The sequence below is a fragment of the Bufo bufo genome, chromosome 6 (genome assembly GCF_905171765.1).
Source record: "Bufo bufo chromosome 6, aBufBuf1.1, whole genome shotgun sequence".
NCBI lineage: Eukaryota > Metazoa > Chordata > Amphibia > Anura > Bufonidae > Bufo > Bufo bufo.
This window is the reverse complement of record NC_053394.1, coordinates 50,737,682-50,762,194: the sequence shown is the minus strand read 5'-3', so window position 1 is coordinate 50,762,194 and position 24,513 is coordinate 50,737,682. Positions and strand designations below refer to the sequence as shown.

Here is a 24,513-nt window from a genome sequence, read left to right as displayed (position 1 = left end):
CTGAAAAACGGCTGGGGCATTCATCAAACCAAAAGGCATAACCAAATTCTCAAAATGGCCCTCAGGGGTATTGAAAGCAGTCTTCCATTCGTCTCCTTCTCTGACCCTAACCAGGTTGTATGCCCCTCTTAGGTCTAATTTGGAAAAGACTTTAGCCCCAACAACCTGGTTAAACAGGTCCGGGATCAGAGGAAGCGGATAAGGGTCACGAATAGTGATACTGTTCAGCTCCCTGAAATCCAGACAAGGTCTTAAAGAACCATATTTTTTCTTAACAAAGAAAAAACCAGCGGCAACAGGTGACTTCGAGGGTCGTATGTGTCCTTTTCTCAGACTCTCAGAGATATAAGCCCGCATAGCGACCCTCTCAGGTTGGGAGAGATTGTATAAACGAGATTTAGGCAGCTTGGCGCCTGGGATGAGATTAATAGGGCAATCATACTCCCTGTGCGGAGGCAAACCCTGAACTCCACTCTCCGAAAAGACATCCGAAAATTCAGAGAGGAAAGGTGGTACAGTCTTAGTAGAAACCTCAGAAACAGATGTTATGAGGCAATTCTCTCTGCAAAAGTTACTCCAACCATTTATTTGCCTCGCTTGCCAATCAATGGTGGGGTTATGTTTAGTGAGCCAGGGTAGCCCCAACACTAGAGGAGTAGGCAAACCGCTAAGGACAAAACATGACACATCCTCAACATGAGCATCACTCACAATTAAACGGATATTGTGAACTATGCCCTTTAATGATTTCTGAGAAAGTGGAGCTGAATCAATAGCAAAAACAGGAATATCCTTTCCCAAAGTGCATACCTGGAAACCATGAGTTATTGCAAATTGATTATCAATGAGGTTGACAGCTGCTCCACTATCCACAAAAATCTCACAAAAAATGCTCTTGCTCTCTAGCGACACCCTAGCAGGCAGGACAAAACGGGAACTACAAGCAAACGGAAAACCTTCAATTTCCACCTCAACCCTGCCAATAGTAACAGACGGAACATTTTTAAAAGATTTTTTCCTTTTTGTCTCTTTATTACTCCCAGAAAACTGCCTGAATCTTCTAGAGGGACAAACATTTGCCAGATGATTTATACCTCCACAACAAAAACAAACCCTCCCCTGCGGGCTGAATCTTCTATTGTCAGAGGCAATCAACCCCAGCTGCATGGACTCCTGCTCAGAAGGGGCTGACAGCGACTGAGACCCCTGTGCACAGAATGAGACCGCTGCACTGTCCCGGGACTGAGTATGACAGGAAGGAGAGATCTCTCCTCTCTCTCTAAGACGCCTGTCAATACGAACAGCCTGAGACATAGCAGAATCCAAGGAGGTAGGTCTTTCATGAAAGGCAAATGCATCTTTCAATCCCTCTGAAAGACCATAGCAAAATTGACTTCGGAGTGCAGCATCATTCCAACCCGTATCTGCTGCCCATCTCCGAAATTCTGAACAGTATATCTCTGCAGATTGTTTACCCTGGCATAACAGACATAGTCTAGACTCAGCCAGAGCAATACGATCCGGATCATCATATATCTGACCCAGGGCTAAAAAGAATTCATCCACTGAACGAAGGGGCCGTGCCCCCTCAGGCAGCGAAAAGGCCCAGGACTGAGCGTTACCCCTGAGCAGCGATATAATGATCCCCACCCTCCGTTCTTCATCACCAGAAGAATGGGGAAGAAGGCGAAAATGGAGTTTGCAAGCCTCTCTAAAACGCACAAAATTCTCACTACCCCCGGAGAACGTATCCGGGAGCGAGATCTTAGGCTCAGCACAAACTCCATGAACGGAAGCTGAACCGGTCACTTGAAACTGAGAAAAAGTCTTACGGAGATCAGCTACCTCCAAAGAAAGACCCTGAAAGCGTTCTGCCAAAAATGAAACCGGATCCATGCTTGAGACGGTTTTGGCGGCTGATAATGTCACGGATGGTGTACAGGAAACAAGACAATACCATATAAACAATGTCTCTCTGGATCCACAACTAAGGAAGAAAGGGAGACCCCTGCAATAGACCTGCCGCTCTCCCTCACTGCTCAGCCTATGCGAACACCCCAAAGGTGGATGTCCGCATATCCACGTTCCTCGGCTATCTATTACCTGAAGACCCTACAATAGTGAAGGGACACGACCACCGGCTCCCTACACTGACACGGAGGGAGTCAGGGTCACCTGGATCCAGAAAAGACAAAATCATAAATACATAAACAGCACTTATCTTGCAGACAAATGACGACTGGGAACAGGGAACTGGGAACAGCATGCACACACACTCCAGAAAGTTGTATCAGCCGCACACTACTGCATTATGGGGAGGAACTTAAAGGGTAGCGATCAGTCTGACTGCATGACAGCTGAGATAGACTAACGAGATGAGAAACTAAACCAAAACAAAGAAATTCAAGGAGGAGGATCTGAGAAGCTCCTGTGAGCGCTTGTCAGCTGTCTGGCTGTGACACATGGTTACTTGGCAATTTGTGACCAGCCGGGTGCTCCTGCTACTGGCAGTGGTAAGTGAAAGGTCTGTGCGGCGCATTGCCTATAGCACAGACATTTCACTTACCAGTAGGAGGAGCGCCCGGCCGGTCACAGACATCGCAGGTAAGTATAATGCTTCTAAAATTGCTACGTAACCATGGCAGCCAGGACTGCAGTAGCGTCTTGGCTGCCATGGTAACCGATCAGAGCCCCAGCGATTAAACTGGGACTCCGATCGGAACTCTCCGCTGCCACCAATGATGGGGGGAGGGAGGGGGGGCCGCACTGGCCACCAATGAATATAATACTGGGGAGGGAGGAAGGGGGGGCCGCAGATACCAGACGGATCCGCAACGAACGCAAGTGTGAAAGTAGCCTAACACTGTCAATTTCCCCATGGTGGGACTAGTAAAGGATTATCTTATCTTATCTTAAGAGAGGTGACTAAGAACTCAATGGTCACTCTGGCTGAGCTTCAAAGATCCTGTGTGCAGATGGGAGACACTTCCAGAAGGTCAAGCATCACTGCAGCACTCCACCAATCTGGGAGTTATAGCGAAGAGGCCAGAAAGCCACCTCTCCTCAGTAAAGGACACGTGAAAGCCTGCCTAAAGTTTGCAAAAATGCACCTAAAGGACTCTGACTGTGAGAAACAAGATTCTCTGGTCTGATGAAACCAAGATTGAACTTTTTGGCCTCAATTCTAAGGCCTCTTTCACACGGGCGTCCCGGATTTGCTCCGGATGCGTCGCCTGTGCATTGCAAGTAGTCACGCAATTGCAGTCAGTTTTGACTGCGATTGGGTTCCGATGTTCAGTTTTTTCCGAGCGAGTGCACGCGCGCGAGAGAAGAAACTGAATGTGGTACCCAGACCCGAACCCGGACTTCTTCACTGAAGTTCTAATTTGGTGTTCAATTCATTTTATTATTTTCCCTTATAACATGGTTATAAAGGAAAATAATAGCATTCTATCCTTCTATCTTCATTCAGCAGGACCAGCGCTGACGTCAAAGGTCCTTTTGCAGGTCCTGAAAGAAGACAATTGCCAGAACTGACACAGGCATCAGAATCTAAAACACTAAACTGCCCCCCAACATGTTTCGCCAGCTAATCAATTCTGTCCGTTACCCCTGATGAAGCCAGATTAGCTGGCGAAACATGTTGGGGGACAGTTTAGTGTTTTAGATTCTGATGCCTGTGTCAGTTCTGGCAATTAGTGCAGCGAAATACTAGTGGAGTATATTCCAGAGTGAACAGTGTTTGCCACACAGAATCATCCATAGTATAATATATACAGGACGGTGTTGCACTGATCAGCGAATACAGAGTTCAAGTGTGTGGCGGCATGGGAAGTGCACCCCGGGCTGACATTGCAGCCACAGCAAACATGCTTTAGAACTGACAGGGTATTAGATAGTTTTAACCCTATCTCTTTAGCTCACATTAACTTATATGTAGTAAGTTTTTTAAACTAAGATAGTAAAAGTTAAGTTTTAATATCTGGGACAAGTGAGGTTATTAGCCTAAATAGGCTTTATTTTGGTGAAACGCAGAATATAGAGCATGCTGCGATTTTCAAGCAATGCACAAGTGATGGGTGAAAATCACCGCTCATCTGCACAGCCCCATAGAAGTGAATGGGTCCGGATTCAGTGCGGGTGCAATGCGTTCACCTCACGTATTACACCAGCGCAGAAAACTCGCCCGGTGTGAAAGGGGCCTAAGTGTCATGTCTGCAGTAAACCAGGCCCTGCTTATCACCTGCCCAACACCATCTCTATGGTGAAGCATGGTGGTGGCAGCATCGTGCTGTGTTGGTGTTTTTCAGAGTTTGGGACAAGGAGACTGGTCAGGGTTGAGGAAAAGCTGAATGGAGAAAAGTACAGAGATATTCTTCATAAAAATCTGATCCAGAAAGCCCTGGACCTCAGACTGGGCCAAAGGTTCATCTTCCAACAAGACAAGGACCCTAAGCACACGGCCAAGACAACACAGAAGTGACTTAGGGACACAACTCTGTGAATGTCCTTGAGTGGTCCAGCCAGAGCCCTGACCTCAACCCAATCACAGACCTGAAGATGGCTGTCCACCGACTGTCACCATCCAACCTGACAGAGCTTGAGAGGATCTCCGGAGAACATTGGCAGAAAATCCCCAAATCCAGGTGTGCAAGCCCGCAGAGGCCGGTCTTGATGAGTCAAGGGCCATCATTTCCCTAAAACTAGATAGTCCAAATGTACACCAGAATCTAGGGGCACTTACATTACTGAAGGTGGGCAATGTTTTTTTCTTTTAATCTGCTATAGTGTTGTGATGGTTTTTATTTTATTTTTTTCATTTTCCAATACTCGATCTGTATTAAAAAAAAATTAAGCTGACACCTCCTGTTCTGTAAAGAAGACTTCTCAACAGTCATCTCATTATCACAGATAGGATTACAATGACAGGTAACACCTCTGTTATAAAGGTAATTTTGCAAGTTGAAAGCACTTGTTTCAGCTGAAGATGCCATGCAACCTAAGTGTCGCAAAACCACACCAGTTTGCAGTAAAACATGCATGGCTTTGCCTACGGTATGAAAAGACGTGTGAAAACGGCCAAGCAAGTGTGCATCATGGGAGTTGTAGTTTTACCACAGCTGGAGTGCCGGAGGAAAATAACACAGGATCCTCAATAGGCGATGTCGACAGCTTACCTCCTCCCCCTCCCTGCAAAGTGCAGGGCATAGAGCATGCACACAACACTCTCCCATAGCAGGTAATCAGGCCTCTCCAGTCTCCTATGGTCCATACGGCCGCTGTAAGGGTTCGTTCACACTTTCATATGAAAAATACCTATGAAAAAACGTACAACTGCTGTGGGTCCGATCCAAGGGGTTCTGTACCTTTCCCACAGCTGTGGAGCAGCAGTGATACAATCACACGGAGGGGATTTGGAACCACCATTCATGTGAATGGTCTCTAGACTCTCTGCAGTCATGGTGCATTTATATTTATACTTCATTTTAAGGGGAATGTTGCAAAATGAAAGGAAGCAAAAGAATGTTCTGCAGATCACACACAGCTGGAAGAGCTCATCTCAGCTGCAGAAGAATTCCTTCTTTCAGCTCGTGGCTCTCTAGTAGCATTAGGTTCCAGCACTGCAGGGCGTCCTGTAAGCGGCGCTGCGGACTACAATTCCCAGAATTCCCCGGAGCGTGGCGTGCGTGTGACGTCATGTCAGGGCGGCGGCGCGCTGCGTTGTGGGAGGGAGCTGGTTCACCATCATGGCGGCTTCCATTTCGGGTTATACGTTTAGTTCCTTGTGTTATCACAGCGCTAACAGCAATTCTGATCACGTAAGTGGCGGAGGGCCCGGGGCCGGAGGTGTGGAGGGAGGAGCGGGGAACTGATGGCCGGCAGGCGGGAGGAAGCTGCTTTTAGCTGAGCTCTGACTGCTCGGGGTGATGACAGACAGCCGGGCCGCCCTGGTTCTGGCAGTCGGGTTGTCGGTGATGACGTCATGAAACTGTTTATAAAAACGGCTGGGGGTGGTCAGGAGCCGGCGGTGCCCTGTGTGTGGCTGTGGTGCCCTCTGCCATAAGTGTAGATGAGGGGCACAGGTGTATGGGGTGTGACACCACTGACATACATGTCCTGTGTGACATCACTACGGGAGCGTCTGTGCCGTGTGTGTGACATCACTACGGGAGCGTCTGCCGCGTGTGTGACATCACTACGGGAGCGTCTGCCGCGTGTGTGACATCACTACGGGAGCGTCTGTGCCGTGTGTGTGACATCACTACGGGAGCGTCTGTGCCGCGTGTGTGACATCACTACGGGAGCGTCTGTGCCGCGTGTGTGACATCACTACGGGAGCGTCTGTGCCGCGTGTGTGACATCACTACGGGAGCGTCTGTGCCGCGTGTGTGACATCACTACGGGAGCGTCTGTGCCGCGTGTGTGACATCACTACGGGAGCGTCTGTGCCGCGTGTGTGACATCACTACGGGAGCGTCTGTGTCGCGTGTGTGACATCACTACGGGAGCGTCTGTGCCGCGTGTGTGACATCACTACGGGAGCGTCTGTGCCGCGTGTGTGACATCACTACGGGAGCGTCTGTGCCGCGTGTGTGACATCACTACGGGAGCGTCTGTGCCGCGTGTGTGACATCACTACGGGAGCGTCTGTGCCGCGTGTGTGACATCACTACGGGAGCGTCTGTGCCGCGTGTGTGACATCACTACGGGAGCGTCTGTGCCGCGTGTGTGACATCACTACGGGAGCGTCTGTGCCGCGTGTGTGACATCACTACGGGAGCGTCTGTGCCGCGTGTGTGACATCACTACGGGAGCGTCTGTGCCGCGTGTGTGACATCACTACGGGAGCGTCTGTGCCGCGTGTGTGACATCACTACGGGAGCGTCTGTGCCGCGTGTGTGACATCACTACGGGAGCGTCTGTGCCGCGTGTGTGACATCACTACGGGAGCGTCTGTGCCGCGTGTGTGACATCACTACGGGAGCGTCTGTGCCGCGTGTGTGACATCACTACGGGAGCGTCTGTGCCGCGTGTGTGACATCACTACGGGAGCGTCTGTGCCGCGTGTGTGACATCACTACGGGAGCGTCTGTGCCGCGTGTGTGACATCACTACGGGAGCGTCTGTGTCTTGTGTGTGTGTGACATCACTACGGGAACGTCTGTGTCGTGTGTGTGACATCACTACGGGAGCGTCTGTGTCTTGTGTGTGTGTGACATCACTACGGGAACGTCTGTGTCTTGTGTGTGTGACATCACTACGGGAGCGTCTGTGTCTTGTGTGTGTGACATCACTACGGGAACGTCTGTGTCGTGTGTGTGTGACATCACTACGGGAACGTCTGTGTCGTGTGTGTGTGTGACATCACTACGGGAATGTCTGTGTCTTGTGTGTGTGACATCACTACGGGAACGTCTGTGTCGTGTGTGTGTGACATCACTATGAGCAGCACTGGTTAGATGTATTACTGAAGACCTCCGCTTTCTTTGTAGCAGGAGTTGGGGGGGGGGGGGGGGTGCAACTCGTTTGTGTGATTATATAAACCTATTGTGCAGAATCTTTACACTGACACTCCCTTTTATTTGGAGGTGCTGAGGTATTGATTAGGCGGAATTATCAGATTATGATGGATTATTGGACTTTCATGGAATAGTGTATCGTAGTCGGGCTGTATTCACACTAGTGGCTGATGAATTCCGCCCGATCCCAATGACTGAGATTCTGTACAATGGTTAGTGCAGCAGATTACACCGCACTGTCCTATACCACCTCCGGACAGTGTGTACGACAGTACGAGGTACCGTCTGGGAGCTGTCCCTGTGCGTGCACCAAACGGACACTTAGGATTTATGCACACGACCGCTGTTGTTTTGCGGTCCGCAAACTGTGTATCCGCAGTACTCGGTGTGCATTCCACATTTTGCGGAACGGAACACCTGACCCCTAATAGAATAGTCCTATCCTTGTCTGTAATGCGGTCAATAATAGGACATGGTCTGTTTTTTTACTGAGCAGACATGCGGACAGGGAATGCACACGGTGTCATTTCCGTTTTATTTGTGGTTTCATGAAAGTGAATAGTTCTGCATACAGTCCGCAAAATAAAAACATACACGGACAAAAAATCTGTTCGTGTGCATGAGCCATTTAGGTGCAACTACACCCTAAGGGCGCAGTTCTGCACGGCTCATGTGTCTTGTGTCCTGGGCAGGCAAACTCTCTGCATCACAGGGATTTACCATGCAGTGAGCTCCTATCTGGTCACTGGTCTGTGGTATGGTATACATTATGATGTGAGCACAGTACAATAGTCCCACAATCAGATAGGAACTCGCTGTGTTGTAAATCACTATGATGCCGTCAGTCCGGAGGTTGTGACACACGGATGATGTTTCCTGGACTGCACGCGGTCGTGTGGCCTCGGGCTCTATTCACATGTGAGGCTTGTGATGTAGGTGTAAGTTGGCAGGATGCATACATTGTCATACATCAGTCATAGGCCGTATATAATTTTATGGGTTTTTTTTCTTGCAGGAAGGATTCCTACTAGGAGAAGTGAGACAAGAAGAGTCGTTCTCCATCAGTGACTCTCAGATTAGTAACACAGAACTCTTACAGGTCATAGGTGCGTCCTCCTGTGCGTCTTTCTCCGCCTTTATGTTGTGTGCCCGTTTCTGTGTCCTCGGTGCCTCCTGTAAACTCTATTTTAGCTGATGTTTTTACTTTTCAGAGATCCATAGGCATGAACCATGCACAAAACTGTTCAGGTAGGTGTCCAGCCTGTGCGTACTTGCTGTGGATTGATGGGTTTCTGGCAGGTGGGGGTGGTTATGGTTTTTAAATGATGGGTGATCTCTCTATACAGCGCACAGAGCGGAAGCAGACAGCAGCATACTGCAGTACCCCAGCACGGCCACTACAAAGTGTATGGCGCTGTTTGCTTCTGTATAGTTTCCAGCGCTGCAGCTTCCTGAAACGGTGGTTCGGTAGGTGCCAGATATCGCACCCTCCACTGATCTGAGGATAAGTCATCGGTATCTAAGTCTAGGAAAACACCTTTAATTCCATTTCATGTCTAAGCTGGCACCACATGGCTAAGAAGGATGTGATTATTTGTTGTATCCTATTAGTAGTTTCTGTGCTACTAGAAACTAGACACAGCTGAGCACAGGGAGGTTACGTGTGCAACTCAACCCAATGGAAAAGTATGCCTCCACTTTAAAGGGGTATTCCTATTTTCTGTATCCACATTTATGGCACTGCTGGCTCTACTCCTATAGACTTAATTGGAGAGGGGGTTGCGTACAAGCATGGCCAACGTTGTTGAAGTAAATGGAGGGTGCCGCAGCTGTGAATCGGTGACTGGGGGTCGCCTGACCTCTGGGACCCTCACTTAACAGCCATTTGTGGCATCGTGTGAGTTTTACATCTCAGCGAGGACTGAACCTGCAGCTCCCGTTTGATTAAGAGGTTGTCCTCATGAGACGCCTCCTTAAAGTGTAACTGTCATTCTTTTTTGTATAATGTGTAAGGTAGGGATCGACCGATATAGATTTTTTAGAGCCGTATCTGTGAACTTTCAGGCCAATAGCTGATAATTTATACCAATATTTTATATCTCATAATATATATTATTATATTTTTTAGTCACTGAGGTGGTGGAAATTTGCATTTGGCACTAGTATATTATAAATGTAAATTATAAATTAATAAAGCCCTTAGTAGTCAATTTATAATTTACATTTATAATATACTAGTGCCAAATGCCAATTTCCACACCATTCTTCCTCCTTGCTGACTTTATTAACCCCTATCAGACCTCAGATCAGACCTTTATTAACCCCTATCAGACCTCAGATCTGACCTTTATTAACCCCTATTAGGCCTTTATTAATCCCTATAAGACCTCAGATGAATAAAATAAAAAACTCCTCACCTCTCCTGCGCCGCGGCTCCTCTTCATCTCTGGGTCCAGCGTCTCGCTCCCCTGTCTTCTCCGGCCCACGCTGCACTGTCACCTGACAGCGAGCAGCGTCAGGTCATAGTGCGCGCACTGCGTCCTGACGCTGTACGGGGTCAGGACAGTGCAGCGCAGACCCCATCAAAGATGACCAGGGAGGATGAGTATCGAAAGCGCTTGCTGCGCTTAAGCGCTCACTAGTGTTCGCTTTATACACATTATCGGTATATCGGCAAGGTTAGATGCCGACACCGATGATGTACAAAATCCTGAATATCGGCCGATAATATCGGTACTTCCGATAATCGCTCGATCCCTAGTGTAAGGGCAGTGATACTGACTATTTTTGTAATGTATTTTAATTACTGAAATCGTACACTTCTATTAGAAAATTAGCTCTAAATTGGCCCATTTTGAGCCTTAGCGACGCTCCTCTGTCTTCTGTTTACATAAAGGTCCCTTTACACGGGGCGATGTACCAGCAGATTGTCGCGAGGGACTCGTTCTTTCCCTACAATCTGCTGCTCGCTAGTTACATTCAGCGATCTCCTCCAGAGTATGGGAAGGAACGATCACTGATGCCAAATTTAAGATTTCATTATATTACAGAAATGGTCAGTATCGTAGCCCTTACACATTACAAAAAATAAAAGAATGACCGTTACACTTTAAGGATCCATTCACACTCCCGCAAAATGGGTCCGCCTACGTTTCGCAATTTTGCGGAACAGGTGCGGACCCATTCATTTCCAATGGAGCCGGAATGTGCTATCCGCATTTGCGGATCCACATTTCCGTTCCGCAAAAAAATAGAACATGTCCTATTCTTGTCCGCAATTGTGGACAAGAAAAGGCATTTTCTATGAGAGTGACGGCGATGTGTGGTCCGCAAAATGCAGAACGCACATTGCCGGTGTCCGTGTTTTGCGGATTCGCAAAACACATACGAACGTGTGAATGGACCCCTTAATATGAAAAGTAGAAAAATACTGTTGGTCAAAAGATAAATGTAAAACATGATGGGAGTGTTGCGTATGTCTCTCATCTGTTGTTGGTATTCATTCCGGCTGTTATGTTTTTGATCTTTTGTTTCTTACTTGTGTTCTTTTCCTCTCAGCTTTTATGATTACAAGGGCACTGTCAACGAAGAAAGCCTCGATCGAATCCTCAAAGACAGACGGAAAGTAGGAGTCATATTTTTTTTATATCAAGGCTACGTCCGTGTGTCAGGCATTCTCGTCCAGCAGAGGAACAGAACACCGGAATTGCCTTATCGGGCCCAGCCGGGGCCTGCTGCGTCCCATTCACTATGGTGCAGTCAGTTTGGTCTCCGGCATGAAGGCTGACATTCTGTTGGACATGAAAACACTGGGGTAGATTTATCAAACAAAGTAGTAGGTGCAAAGTAGAACTGGCTTTGTTGCCCATAGCAACCAATCAAATTCCACCTTTCATTTTGCAGGAGCTGTAGAAAAATGAAAGGTGAAATCTGATTGGTTCCGCCATAGCCAGACTCCGCTCAGGCTTTCTGAGTCCCATTTACTATAATGGGGTCTTGCAGGTTAACAGCAGAGTGCCAGAAACCCGACGAACACCATTATAGTAAGTGTAATCCAGCGGGCCCAGCAGTGCCCGGCCCGGATACAGCTGTTCCTGCATTCTGTTCCTCTAAATGCAGTGGTTTTTGTCTGGCAGAATGCCAGCCTTCATGCCAGAAACCCAACGGACCCCATTATAGTGAATAGGATGCAGCAGGCCCCAGTGGTGTCCAGCTGGGCCCGATAAGGCAATTCCAGTGTTCTGTTCCTCTACACAGAACCAGAGTACTGGAATGCTTGCTGCATATTTGGATATAGCCTTAGTGTCTGTTGAATGTAGCAAATACTATTAAATATCACAGCGTATTGGGCTCTGTTCACATCTATGTATCGGAGGTTCATGTCGGCCACTGGCCACAGTGGTTAAAGAAAATATATACTGAGTGGTGTATACACAGAACTTGCACATAAGAAAATGTGAACAGATCTTTAAGGTCACCATACACATAAAACAGACGTCGGCTGAACCTGCTGATTTTGATGGGGCTGGCCAACTATCTAAAGTGTAGGCGGGCCTCTCGACTCTCTCCACAGCTGATCCTTTTGTAGTTGAGGAAGGTAGGAGAGATGTCTGGCAGTGGCTTACTCGCCTCTCCCCTTTCAGAACACATGCACGCTAGGACGAGCATGCACGTATATGGGGAGTTAGTCGGGTGTAATAGCTATCGGCCATACATATATCTAAGGTGCATGGTCAGCTTTACACTGCGATAACTTAAAGGGGTTGTCCAGTTTTCAATATTGATGACCTATCCTCAGTACTGATCAGATGTTTGAAGAGAATGCAGTGCTTGTGCAAGCTCTGCCTTCTCTTCACTGTTGACCAGCTCGCTGTCGACATTGCAACGGTGAGCATGGGTAATTGTAGCCTTTCTGTCCCCATTCACTTCTGTGGGAAGGAGCAGTTACACTCATCTGCTCCTTCCCATTGAATTGAATGGGGACGGAGGAGCTGCCTTTACACTTGCTCGCCACTGCGGTGTCGACAAGATGCTGGTAAACAGTGAAGAGAAGGCAACACTCGTACGAGCACTGCATTTTCCTAATAGAGCTGATCGTCAGGAGTCGGACCCCGCCCATCTGATATTGACGACCTATCCTGAACATAGGTCATCAGTACTGGAAATTGGCGAACCCCTTTTAATTACATGGCTTTTATACACACAATCTGATTCTGTTTTCGTAGGTCAATGTGTTCTAAGTTTGTTTGTTTTTCCTAATGATTTTATTGCAGGGGTCATTAACCTGCAGCACTCCAGCTGCTGTGAAACTACAACTCCCAGCATACACACTTATTCAGCTGTTCTCAGAAATCCCATAGAATATAATGGAGCATGCTGGGAGTTGTAGTTTCTCAACAGCCACAGTGCCCAAGGTTGCTGATCTTCGTTCTATTTCCTTTCATTGCACCCCATCAGCTCATTGTGTTCGTCATGGTCTGATTGACTATATTTTGTGTCTCCTGTTCAAAATGTCGGTGGTCTTTGTCATTGGCAGAACGTGATTGGTTGGTACAAGTTTCGGAGAAACACCCAACAGCAGATGTCATATAGAGAACAGATTTTGCACAAGCAACTAACTCACCTCCTTGATGTTCCTGACCTCGTCTTCCTGCTCATCAGCTTCATTTCTACTGCCAACACTTCCACTCATGCCTTGGAATATGTGCTCTTTAGGCCTAATCGCAGGTGGGTGTTATTTATAATTCAAATAAGCTTACACCCTTCCTGACATGCGCCCTACCTGTACGGCGCATGTCGGGTCTTTAAAGATGGTGCCAGAGCTGTCTGTGATCAACAAGAACGCCGATCATAGACATTTAACCCCTCAGTTCATTGTGACCATAGCATCTTTTCCCTGGGAGCGCTGTGCTCCTGGGGCCCAAACGGCTCCATCACACTGAGATCAAGGAAGCTGTTCAGTTGCTGTGGTAGCCTCGAGCCTTAGGAAAGCTCCGAGGCTTACAACAACATAGAAACATAATGAATCTCTCATAATTCATTTCAGTCTATGGGAGAAGCAATCTAATAACATTTTTAAGTGGACTTGATAGAAGTAAAAAAAAAAAAATTCTAATTACCCCCCTTTCCCCATAATAAAGAAAAAAGGGGGGGAATAAAGAAAAAAGTTTTAACATTTTTGTTCCAAGAAAATCTATATAAACGTGGAATCGCTATATTCGTACTGACCCAGAGAATGAAAAGAATGAAAATAACATGTCTGTTTTAACGCATAGGGATGTCCTCAAAAAGGAAACTCATAAAACTGTGGTGGAATTGTTTTGTTTCCAATTTCACCCCATTTGGAAAAAAACTTCCAGCTTCCCACTACATCCTATGCAATCTTAAATGGGGCCATTAGAAAGTACAATTTGTCCCGCAAAAAACAAGCACTCGTGGCTATGTGAACGGAAAAAATAAATTTAAGGAAGGGACTGAAAAATAATAATGCAAATACAGAACTTCATTAAACCACCAGGGAAGGTTTAATAAGTACAACATATTTTTTCTAATTTTCTGTTGTCTAATCCTGGAGTGTATCTTATAGTCTGAAAATGTTGTCTGTCTACAAAACATTGTTCCAATAGCCTTCTGGTTTCTGCAGGTGATCTTAATGTAGACGGTCAGCAGTGTTCTTTTTGGAGAGCAGTAGCTTTCTCCTTGCAACCCTGCCACACACACACCATCATTGTTCAGTGACCTCCTGATGGTGGACTCATGAGCATTAACATTAGTTAATGTGAGAAAGGCCTTTAGATGCTTAGAGGTTACCTTAGGTTCCTTTGTGACCTCGCAGACTATTACACTCCTTGCCCTTGGCCTGATCTATTGTTCGTCGACCACTTCTGGGCAGGGTAATAATGGTCTTTAATGTCCTCCATTTTTGCACAATCTGTCTGACTGTTGTTTGCTGGAATTCAAACTCTCAAGCGTGTGATTACCTGTTATGTACTCTGCTTGTTTTGCAGGAGCGCACATCATTATAATGCTGTGTATCTCTGCATGACATGTATCTACTGAATTATAATGACATAAAGCTGTCAGTATAATCCTTTAGAAGTAAGGTCATGCAGAGACATACAGCATTATAAATCATGATGATGCCAAGCGCTCCTGCAAAATAAGCGGTGCCGATAACGGGTAATCACACTCACACACGGAGCGTGATTTCCGCACAGTACCCGCTTGTCTAAAACCAGGCCATAGAGATGATTTTGTACATTTTACCACCCTGATGAGCATCAACAACTCTTCTTCAGAGGTCTTCAGAAATCTCATTTGTACATGCCATGATATATTTCCACAAACATGGTTTGTGAAGATCAGACTTTGATAGATCCTTTGTCTTTAAATAAAACCTGTCACCTGCTCACACCTAATTGTCATTCCATTGATTGAAAACACCTAACTCTAATTTCCCCTTCAAATGATTTGAAGACTTACATACTTTTGCCTCTCATAGACCTGTGATATTAGATCATTTTCTCAATAAATAAATGACCAAGTCTAATATTTTTTGACTCCTGCGTTTGATTTGTTTATCTTTTATCTACCTGTAGGACTTGTGTAAAAAAATCTGATGTAGTTTTAGGTCAAATTTATGCAGAAATATTGTAAATTCTGAAGGGTTCACAAACTTTGCTAAATCTTATTTATAACCATGGGTCAAATCGTCTGGGGCACACAAGTCATTAAAGGGTTTCCACAGGATAGAGGATAACTAAGTGCTCGATGGAGGTCTGACTGCTGGGACCCCATAGATCCCGAGAACACGTGATTGGAAATATTCTCTATGGGACTTCTGGAAATAGCCAGTCATTTTACTCTGCTATCTCCGGCAGCACCAGAGAGAGGCGCTGTTCTGAAGCGGATTCGTGGTCCAGAGCCATGAAGTGTTGCCAGTTTATGGTGAGCCTTGGTGGCAACTTCCAGCTTTCTTATGTATGTGGTAGAGTCTGATCGTTCTGATGACATTATTACTGCAGTCGCACCCTTTAGTGTTATTTGATATGACTCACTAAAATCTTGTTTCTGGCTCCCCAAGGTATAATCAGAGAGTCTCTCTAACTATTCCAAACCTGGGCACAACCAGTCAGCAGGAATATAAAGTGACATCGGTGCCAAACACCTCGCAGAATTATGCCAAAGTGATCAAAGAACATGGGTAAGTGCAGAACTCCAGCTATGCTCAGCACCTAGTGGCCAAAGCAAAAGGTACAGATTGCTGACAGGTACACAGTGTGGTTGTAAGGCCCTCCCTCAGTGCGGTTTTACTACAGTTCTGGGTGTTTTGATCTGACAGGGGTTAAATATAAATTTTTCATAAAGACTCTTTCTTCTATAAATTACCTCTATTTTATTATCCACCACCGATAATGGATATTAGGAGGTTTTGTTAAAGGGGTCCTCTCACTTCAGTAAGTGGCATTTATCATGTAGAGAAAGGTAATGCAAGCCACTTACTAATGTATTGTTATTATCCATATTGCTTCCTTTGCTGACTGGATTCCTTTTTGTATCACATTATACACTGCTTGTTTCCATGGTTACAGACCACCCTGCAATCCATCAGTGGTGGTCGTGCTTGCACACTATAGGAAAAAGCACCAGCCTATGTGAGCTGCCATGGTCCCAGCCATCAGAGAGGCCGGCGCTTTTTCTTATAGCGTGCAAGCACGATCACCACTGATGGATTGCAGGGTGGTCTGTATCTATGGAAATGAGCAGTGTATAATGTGATGGGAAAATGAATCCAGCCAGCAACGGAAGCAATATGGACAATCACAATACATTAGTAAGTGCCTTGTATTCACTTCCTCTACATGATAAATGCAACTTACTGAAGTGAGACAACCCCTTTAAGTTTTAAACATCCCATCCGCAGGATAACCAGTCAATGGGGGGGACAACCTTCTGGCACCCCCACCTATCAGCTGTGTAAAGGGGCCATATGTTGTGTAGCAGCTCTGTGTAAAGGGGCCATATGTTGTGTAGCAGCTCTGCCTGTTATCGAAGCTCAGTCTTTGTCTTGTTTGTTTGAATTGGACTGAGCTGCATAATGTCCATGTGAGCAAAGAGTGTGACATCACAGGCCAAGGAAAGAGTGAATTGGTGGGGTGCCGAGCGTCCCTTTCCCACCGATCTGGTTTTGATGATGCAGGATAGGTAATCAACATTTATGTCCCAGAAAACCGCTTTAATGAAGGGATTTCTTTTTTTTTTTTTTTATAGGGGTATTCCAGCTTTGGCTACTTTCACACTAGCGTTTTCAGCTCTGCTATTGAGATCCGTCATAGGATCTCTATAGCAGATGAAATGGCTTCAATTTTGTCACCATTCATTGATAATGGGGATAATACTGAACAAAACGGAATGCACCAAAATGCATTCTGTTCCGTTTGGTTGCGCTCCCAACTCAGACGATGTGGTGCGGAGCAAGATGGATCCGTCCTGACACACAATGTAAGTCAGGGGGGACGGATCCGTTTTCTCTGACACAATAGAAAACTGATCCGTCCTCCATTGACTTTCAATGGTGTTCATGACTGATCATGGCTATTGTTAAGGAAATTATCCAGCTTTTCTGAAAGTGGATATAAAATTCCTAAGATGTTTTTCATTTTTCTCTGTATACGTGATATAATGTGGTGACATTTGGAAAAGAACAAGCATAAGCTAAAAACCTATAGAAGTGAACTGTGTGTGTTAAGATAAGGTTTGTACGTACTACTAACCAAAATATGCATCTCTTGCTAAAAAACCTAAACTCATTAGTTAACACATTTTTGGAAAAGTGAAAACTTGTAAAATACTAACCAATCAATAGATGGATTCAAAAGCCATTATTGAAATGTCTGTAAACCAATCATGTTTTACTTTGAGGGGTTACACCCTTTGAACGGTGTATAAATAAAGGGTCCAGGACACTTTCATGTTGGGTTCCTGACAAGGTTTTGAACTATACTCAGACTTCTGTCATTTTCCTCCGTCGACGTCATTCACCTGAACACGAGGCAACGATCATCATGTGGCTGACCCTTGGCCTGCCACAACATTTTACAAGACCTAATACAACCGGATCCTTTCATGACTGATGCATGCGGTTGTAGTATTGTCACTGAAGTGTGAAAGTAGCCTTAAAGGGCTTCTGTCACCCCCAAAACACATTTTTTTTTTTGGGCTTGTTAAAATCCTTATTGAACGACTATTCCCTATATAGGGCTCTTACCTTTTGTCTGTGGCTTCGTTTCCTTAAAAATCAATCTTTTAAAATATGCAAATGACTTCACTACCAGCAAGTAGGGCGTCCACTTGCTGGTAGCCGACGCAAAAAACCGCCCCCTCCTCCTGTTGATTGACAGGGCCAGCGAGCGCTCTCCTCCTCCGGCTGTCCCTGTCAGCATTTCAAATCCCGCGCCTGTCTTCATTCGGCGCAGGCGCTCTGAGAGAAGGAGGCTCGCCTCCTCAGAACTCCTTCAGTGCGCCTGCGCCGATGACGTCTTCTCTTTCGGTGACGGGAGTGGTGATAGAAGAGGCCCCTCCTGTTGTCTATGCTGCCTATTTGTTCAGCTTTTCTGTTTAGGCTGTGTTCACACACAGTTTTGCATTTGATGTAGCAAATTATTGAAAAGTCTACATTCGCAGCATTTTTGTTTTTGGGGTTTATTGCTCTTTTTAAATTGGGTTATGGCTTTTATGGTGTTCACAACCTCAACCACTTACTGCAGTGATGGTGTTTCTGCAGCTAGGCTGTCTAGTGTAGTAGTTAAGGCCCAGTATATTTTATTTACCATCAGTTTTTATAGCATTTATGCATTTTTCTGTTTCTCATTTTAGTACCAATTTTTTTGACAAAGATGGTGTGATGAAGGACATCCGATTAATTTATCAGGTTTATAATGCGTTACAGGAGAAAGTTCAGGTAAGGTGTTGTCACTCTGCAAACTGATGACGGAGGTTGTTAAACTATAAAACTCACCCTACGCTCTCTTAATGTAGGTCATCTGTGAAGAGGTAGAAGAGAGCGAGAGGGTTGTAGAAGTTCGCCAGGCAGAAGTAAATGAACTCCGAGCCCAGATCTGCAACAGGAAGGCAGAAAAGCAACGCAAAGAGAGTAAGCTCCTGTGTTCATGTGTGACGTTGAACTAAGCTGCACGAAATACAAGACAGCTTTTAATATATGGTTGGACTTAAAGGGGTTTTCTGAGACTTTTATACTGATGACCTATACTCTGGATAGGAAGACGGTTTCACAGCAGCATATCCAGTGTGACTTTTATTGGGGACCAAGAGTGCACACACAAATACACGATGTTTCGGCTACGCAGGTCCCCAATAAAAGTCACACTGGATATGCTGCTGTGAAACCTTCTTCTTATCTATTCGTATATATGGGACTGCGGTGGATTGGCGGTTTCCTTCACGGCTGATGCATTCTGGACAGGTCAGAAGATCCATTTTGTGCTGCTCTACAACTACTTTTTACTACTATTCTCTGGATAGGTCATCAGTATCTGATCAGTGGAAGCTGACACCCGGGACCTCTCATTGCAGCTCAACCTCGTTCACTTCAATGGGGCTGAGCTGTGCCTCGACCATGCTCAGCCTAGGCCATGTGACAAGGCCATGACACTACTATGAGCGGCGATGCCTTCACAAACAGCTGATCGGTGGTGGTCCCAGGTGTCAGACCCCCGCAGATTCGCTTCGCTCAAAACTTTATTTGAATAAGGTACGCAGATTTGTCTCCATACAGTATTCATATCCGGTGAGGTTGAAATCAATTGTCACTAAAGTCTCTTGAGACTTCAGTGAATAACTTCAGCATTCAATTTTTAAAATTGAAAAACATTTTAAAACAGGAATCCAAAGTCGGCTTGGGTAGCGGCTGGGACCTCGGTACTGAAGCTGACTTCGGAACCACGTTTTAAAAATGGTTTTCAAGTTGAAAAATCAAATCCCGAAGTTATTCATTATCACCAAGGTTTTGCATGATGCCCATACATTTTAATTTCCATAGCAGAAATGAAGCAAAATCTGCAGATATAAAATTCCATTATGTTTAGCCGCACCAATAGGGTACGATCACATGTGGTAGATTTGTTGTAGACCTTTCTGTGGCTGTCTTATTCATTTGAATGAGGCTTGCAAAAAAACTGTTGCTTGTAAACAGTGATGGCCAGTTCGCAGTGTTCGCCAGCGAAAAACATGCGAGCTGCCATCTTAACTCACAAGTCTGGCGATGCACAGGTAAGCCCTTACCTGTGCGTGAGCTGGTCTGAAACAAATGCGGTCACCGGGAGCAGGCACTTCCGAGAACAGCTGCCAGGGGCCTTCATCTGGCTGTTCTCGGAACTGCCTGCTCCCGGTGACCGCATTTGTTTCTGACCGTTTCCCGGCACAGATAAGGACTTACCTGTGCATCGCCGGACTTGTGAGTTAAGATGGCATCCCGCTTGTGTTTGCTGGCGAACACTGCGAACTGGCCATCACTGCTTGTAAATATTTCCTGAGAGTTCCGACTGCAGATTTGTGGTGTGGATTTCACAAAGCAATTCTGCGGAAAATCCTGCATGGTTAAACGAGCATGCTCCAGATTTTCAAATCCGCACGATTCTCCTTTATGTTGCAAAAATGCTACACTACACCTCGGTGTATTGGGGTGAAATCTGTAGCGAATCCACAGCAAAATCTGTATGTAACACGTAAGAATTTTACATTTGCATCCCCTGTGCCAAAAATTTCACCACGTGTGGACGCTGCATTAGTATTTTAATTCCTTGAAATGACCTGTTAGAGTTGTCTCCCTTCTTTCCTAGAACCCTTACGCTGGGTTCACACCTGAGCGTACTGAAGGAGCGCTCTGTATGCGCGATTTTATCGGGCGTTTACTATTCGCGGCCGGCAACAAGCAAACGCGCGACAATATGTATGGGAACGCGCGACAATACGCCCCAAAGAAGCTCCTGTACTTCTTGGGGCGTAGGGCGTTTTGCAGCGTTTTCGTACGTGCTGTAAAACGCTCAGGTGAGAACCATGCCCATTGGGAATCATTGGTTCTTGCCTGTTGAGCGTTTTACAGCACGTAGGAACGCGCTGTAAAACGCTCAGGTGTGAACCCAGCCTTAACTTTGTGCAGCACTATTGACAGAAAAATATAGTTATTTCCCTCTTGTCAGCCGGACTGGGCTGCTGGACAGTGCTTTTATCTAGTAGAAGGGAGACCCCTACTCCCACCTCAATTAGGTTATTAAGTAAAGGTCCCTTTTAGATGGGACAATTCAGCAGGTGATTGTCGGGAAGGAAGAGTTCGTTCCCAGCAAGCACCTGCTTGTCAATGAAGAACACCGCATTTACATGCAGTGAACTCTTCCACAGTATGGGGAGGAGCGATCGCTAATGCCATCGCTCATCCCCATACAGACACATTTTTTTGCCTGCAGCAGAGTGCGTTTGGATGCCACGATCTTCTGCCGGCAAACAACGATAGAGGTGCTTACACCAACGATCCAGTTACCTACCGAACGAGCTTCATCAGCTAATCGGCAGCACCTTTACACCACCAGATCATCGCGAACGATCAATCCCGTGAATGCTTGTCAGCGATCTGGCGGATTCTCGGCCCGTGTAAAGGGCCCTTAGTAAAGTGTGTTAAGGCAGGTGCACACGTTGCAGACGCACCACAGACGAGGCGTGGCCTCCAATTTAGGGAACATGTAGATTGGTGCAGTTTTTCACATGCTGATAACCAGTGAAAATTCTAGCTGCAGTCAATTTGAAAACTGCAAAGATCTACACGTGACTGCGGGTCCAGCCATGGTGCATCCACAAAGACTGAACCCAGCCTTAAAGTGTACCTAAACGTAAACCAAAACTTTAATAAAACCTATTGGAAATGTGCAGAAAATATTTTTAATATGCTTTCATCATTTTTTTTTATTTTTTATTATCCCCTACTGAAATAGGAGCTTATCACACTTTGAAATCCGTACTCCCATACACTGCGTTTATGGCAATACGGATTCCCCTGTGGCCCTACAGGCAGAGGTACTGCAGCTCTTCCTCAAGCCTGGCATACCGTGCATGTGTCTGGCCAGCTTGCTGGTGAAATAGATATAGCATTTAGGGTCTTTAGCAGAGCGGGCACGGTCAGATGAGCAAGTCACCAGAGGCAGTCAGACTCATGCGCAGTATGCTTTTCTTGATGCTCCGTGCAGCCACAGGGGAAACTGTACTCCTATACACTGCGGTATATCAGAGTACGGATTGTAAAGTGTCATAGACATCTGAACTTCAGCTGCCTATTTTAGTAGAAAATGTAAAAAAAAAAAGAAAAAATGAAGTGTATTCAAAATATATTTCCAATAGATTTAGGTATACTTTAAAAAGAGCTATGATATGGTGAGCTTCTGCTTGTTCTGTTTCATCCAGCATAGCCAACTTGTGATCATGGATGCAAATGTGCCTGATAAATAATCTTTTTTTTAACCCAGTATTTCTTCTATCACCAGATCTGCGCCAGTCCATGTTAATCCAGACACAAGGGCCTGCAGAGAGCATGGTGACGTTTGCTGACTGTTTAGGTGCCACTTCCAGACCACAAGAACTCCTTCCTCCTCCTTACTCAGAAGAGCGTATCCATGCCGAAGAAGGAGTAGACAGTGCACCCGATATGCCCAGGCCACAGGCTGTTGGATCTTCCTGTCATATTATCCAAGATATTAAAGATATCAGCAAAATCTCCTCTAACGAAGACACAGATGAATCGCATAGTGATTATAGGAAGTCGCAGCACCGTTCAGAATCCCCAGACAGTGAGATGACGGAGGAGCAGCCTTACCACGCTACCACACAGCCAGATGGAGAACTGGCACAGCAGTGACTAACCCCCTCATGCCCGAGACCAGTAGAAGGTCAGATTCTGGCATGAAAACCCTGGAATGTAGACAGTTGAAGCTGCCAGCCTTTTATTGGGAATCTGTAAGCTGCCTGTGTGTGGGCCTTATACTCCCATCAGCTTCCTGTACTCACTGGTTTCTGAATGGCCAGTGCTTGTGTGGAGCTGACGAGTACACCGAGCTGCTTGTTGTATGTCTCATGTATATTTTGAGCCAGTAAAGTCATCCTCCAGGGGGGGCATTGTGTAGATTAAAGGGATTTTTATAGGTAATAAGGGAGGCGGGTCATTGAACAGCTCACACCCTAGAGTGAATTAACCTCTAAACTTCCAAACTAGCATCCATCATAGCCAAGGGTGGAGTTCCCCTTTCAGTGCTTCTTCACAGTACACTTCTCCGTTCTCCCCGTGTGTCACTTAATCCAATATAATGTTCAGCTCATGCACCTTTTGAAAATCTGATCAATCACTAAAATTGCACAATAATGCGCCTTTGTATAGACAGGGGGTTTTATTCCCCCCTCCCCAGTGAGCAATCGTTTTATTTAAATGCTAAAAAAAAATGGACTGTGGATGGAGCGTGAGACTCCACGTTCTCCTTCAGATCACAAGGTGGCTTATGGAAACCTCACCCAATAGAGAAACCAAAGTGTCCATACGAGTAGGTGACCTGGTGAGTAAGAGAAAGCGCTGGACATGGGGAGGCCGACCCTGCACAAGCTTTCGGGATGCTCTGCGCCCAGCCTCTGACTCTAGGGTAAAATCTCAGATCTCTGTCTTGCCTGATCAATAATTGTGTCACCTTTTTAATTCTTCTCCCCCATGACATGGACAACCTCGTCAACTAACTGCTGCAATGTGACAAGTACAGTGGTGTCAAACATTTTATAATTAGCTGCACTTTTTATTAAATTAATTTACTAAGTAGGTTACCTATCCCCCCCCCCCCCCCCTCCCCCTGTACGTCTCTGAATTCAGCTACTAATACTTTGGACTGAGGTGCCTGATCCTTCACTTGGACGTTACTTGTACAGAAGCGCAGCACATGGGTCGCCGCCGGCTCGTTGGCCGGACCGTATTCTGTTTGGCGCTGGCCTTCAGACGCTAGCTACAGGACGTCACGTTTACTGCCGATTAAAACCTCTGCCAGGAAAAATGGTAACGGAGAGCCCGTGTCATTCTTGGAATGGTGCACATATTTCAGCCTTAAGACTGGTACAAATCAAACATAATAAACTTTAGTTTATCGAACCCTGGTCCTCGGATTATGTGTGCGATGAGTGTTTGATTTCCGTGTCTGCGGAGACATGTCAGACTTCTATGTAATTGCCTCTGGTTTCATGTCATTAGTCCTACATTCCTGAGTAGCTCAGGCCTATGAGTATTATTTGCAGGAACTGGAATATCTGGCTTCGGACAGATGCTTCACCTGCGCTGTCATATCTGTCCGGAACCATGAATAACAAATGGCATTTCGGTGGCAAAGAGTAAGGATTGGTTTCAGTGCATGAAAATTAGCCTTTTAAAGGGGTTGTCTCCCTTCAGCAAATATCCTTTATTTTGTAGAGAAAGTTACTACAAAGCACTTACTAATGTATTGTGATTGTCCATATTGCCTCCTTTGCTGGCTGGATTCATTTTTCCATCACATTATAGACTGCTTGTTTCCATGGTTACGACCACCCTGCAATCCATCACTGGTGGTCGTGTTTGCACACTATAGGAAAAAGCACCACCCTATGTGAGCTGCCATGGTCCCAGCCACCAAAGAGGCCAGCACTTTTTCCTATAGTGTGCAAGCACGACCACCGCTGCTAGATTGCAGGGTGGCCGTAACCATGGAAATGAGCAGTGTATATGATGGAAAAATGAATCCAGCCAGCAAAGGAAGCAATATGGACAATCACAATACATTAGTAAGTGCCTTGTATTAACTTCCTCTGCATGATAAATGCCATCTGCTGAAGTTACACAACCCCTTTAACCTTTATTGCCCAACTTATGTGTGACCCTGATTTGGGGGAAAAGGATATAGAAAGGATCAGACATGTTGGATTC

At 45.9% G+C, this 24,513-nt stretch overlaps 1 protein-coding gene across 1 annotated transcript; it reads left to right on the top strand.

The window, feature by feature from the left end:
- The first annotated feature begins 5,695 nt into the window (after positions 1–5,695).
- On the top strand, positions 5,696–23,712 carry ABRAXAS2 (abraxas 2, BRISC complex subunit). Its single transcript, XM_040439027.1, has 9 exons — positions 5,696–5,819; positions 8,536–8,626; positions 8,732–8,768; positions 11,079–11,145; positions 13,057–13,247; positions 15,604–15,723; positions 18,396–18,480; positions 18,558–18,672; positions 22,070–23,712. Exons 1-9 carry the CDS (start codon positions 5,748–5,750, stop codon positions 22,438–22,440), a joined length of 1,149 nt encoding a protein of 382 aa, XP_040294961.1. The 5' UTR covers positions 5,696–5,747; the 3' UTR covers positions 22,441–23,712.
- Positions 23,713–24,513: the final 801 nt, after the last annotated feature.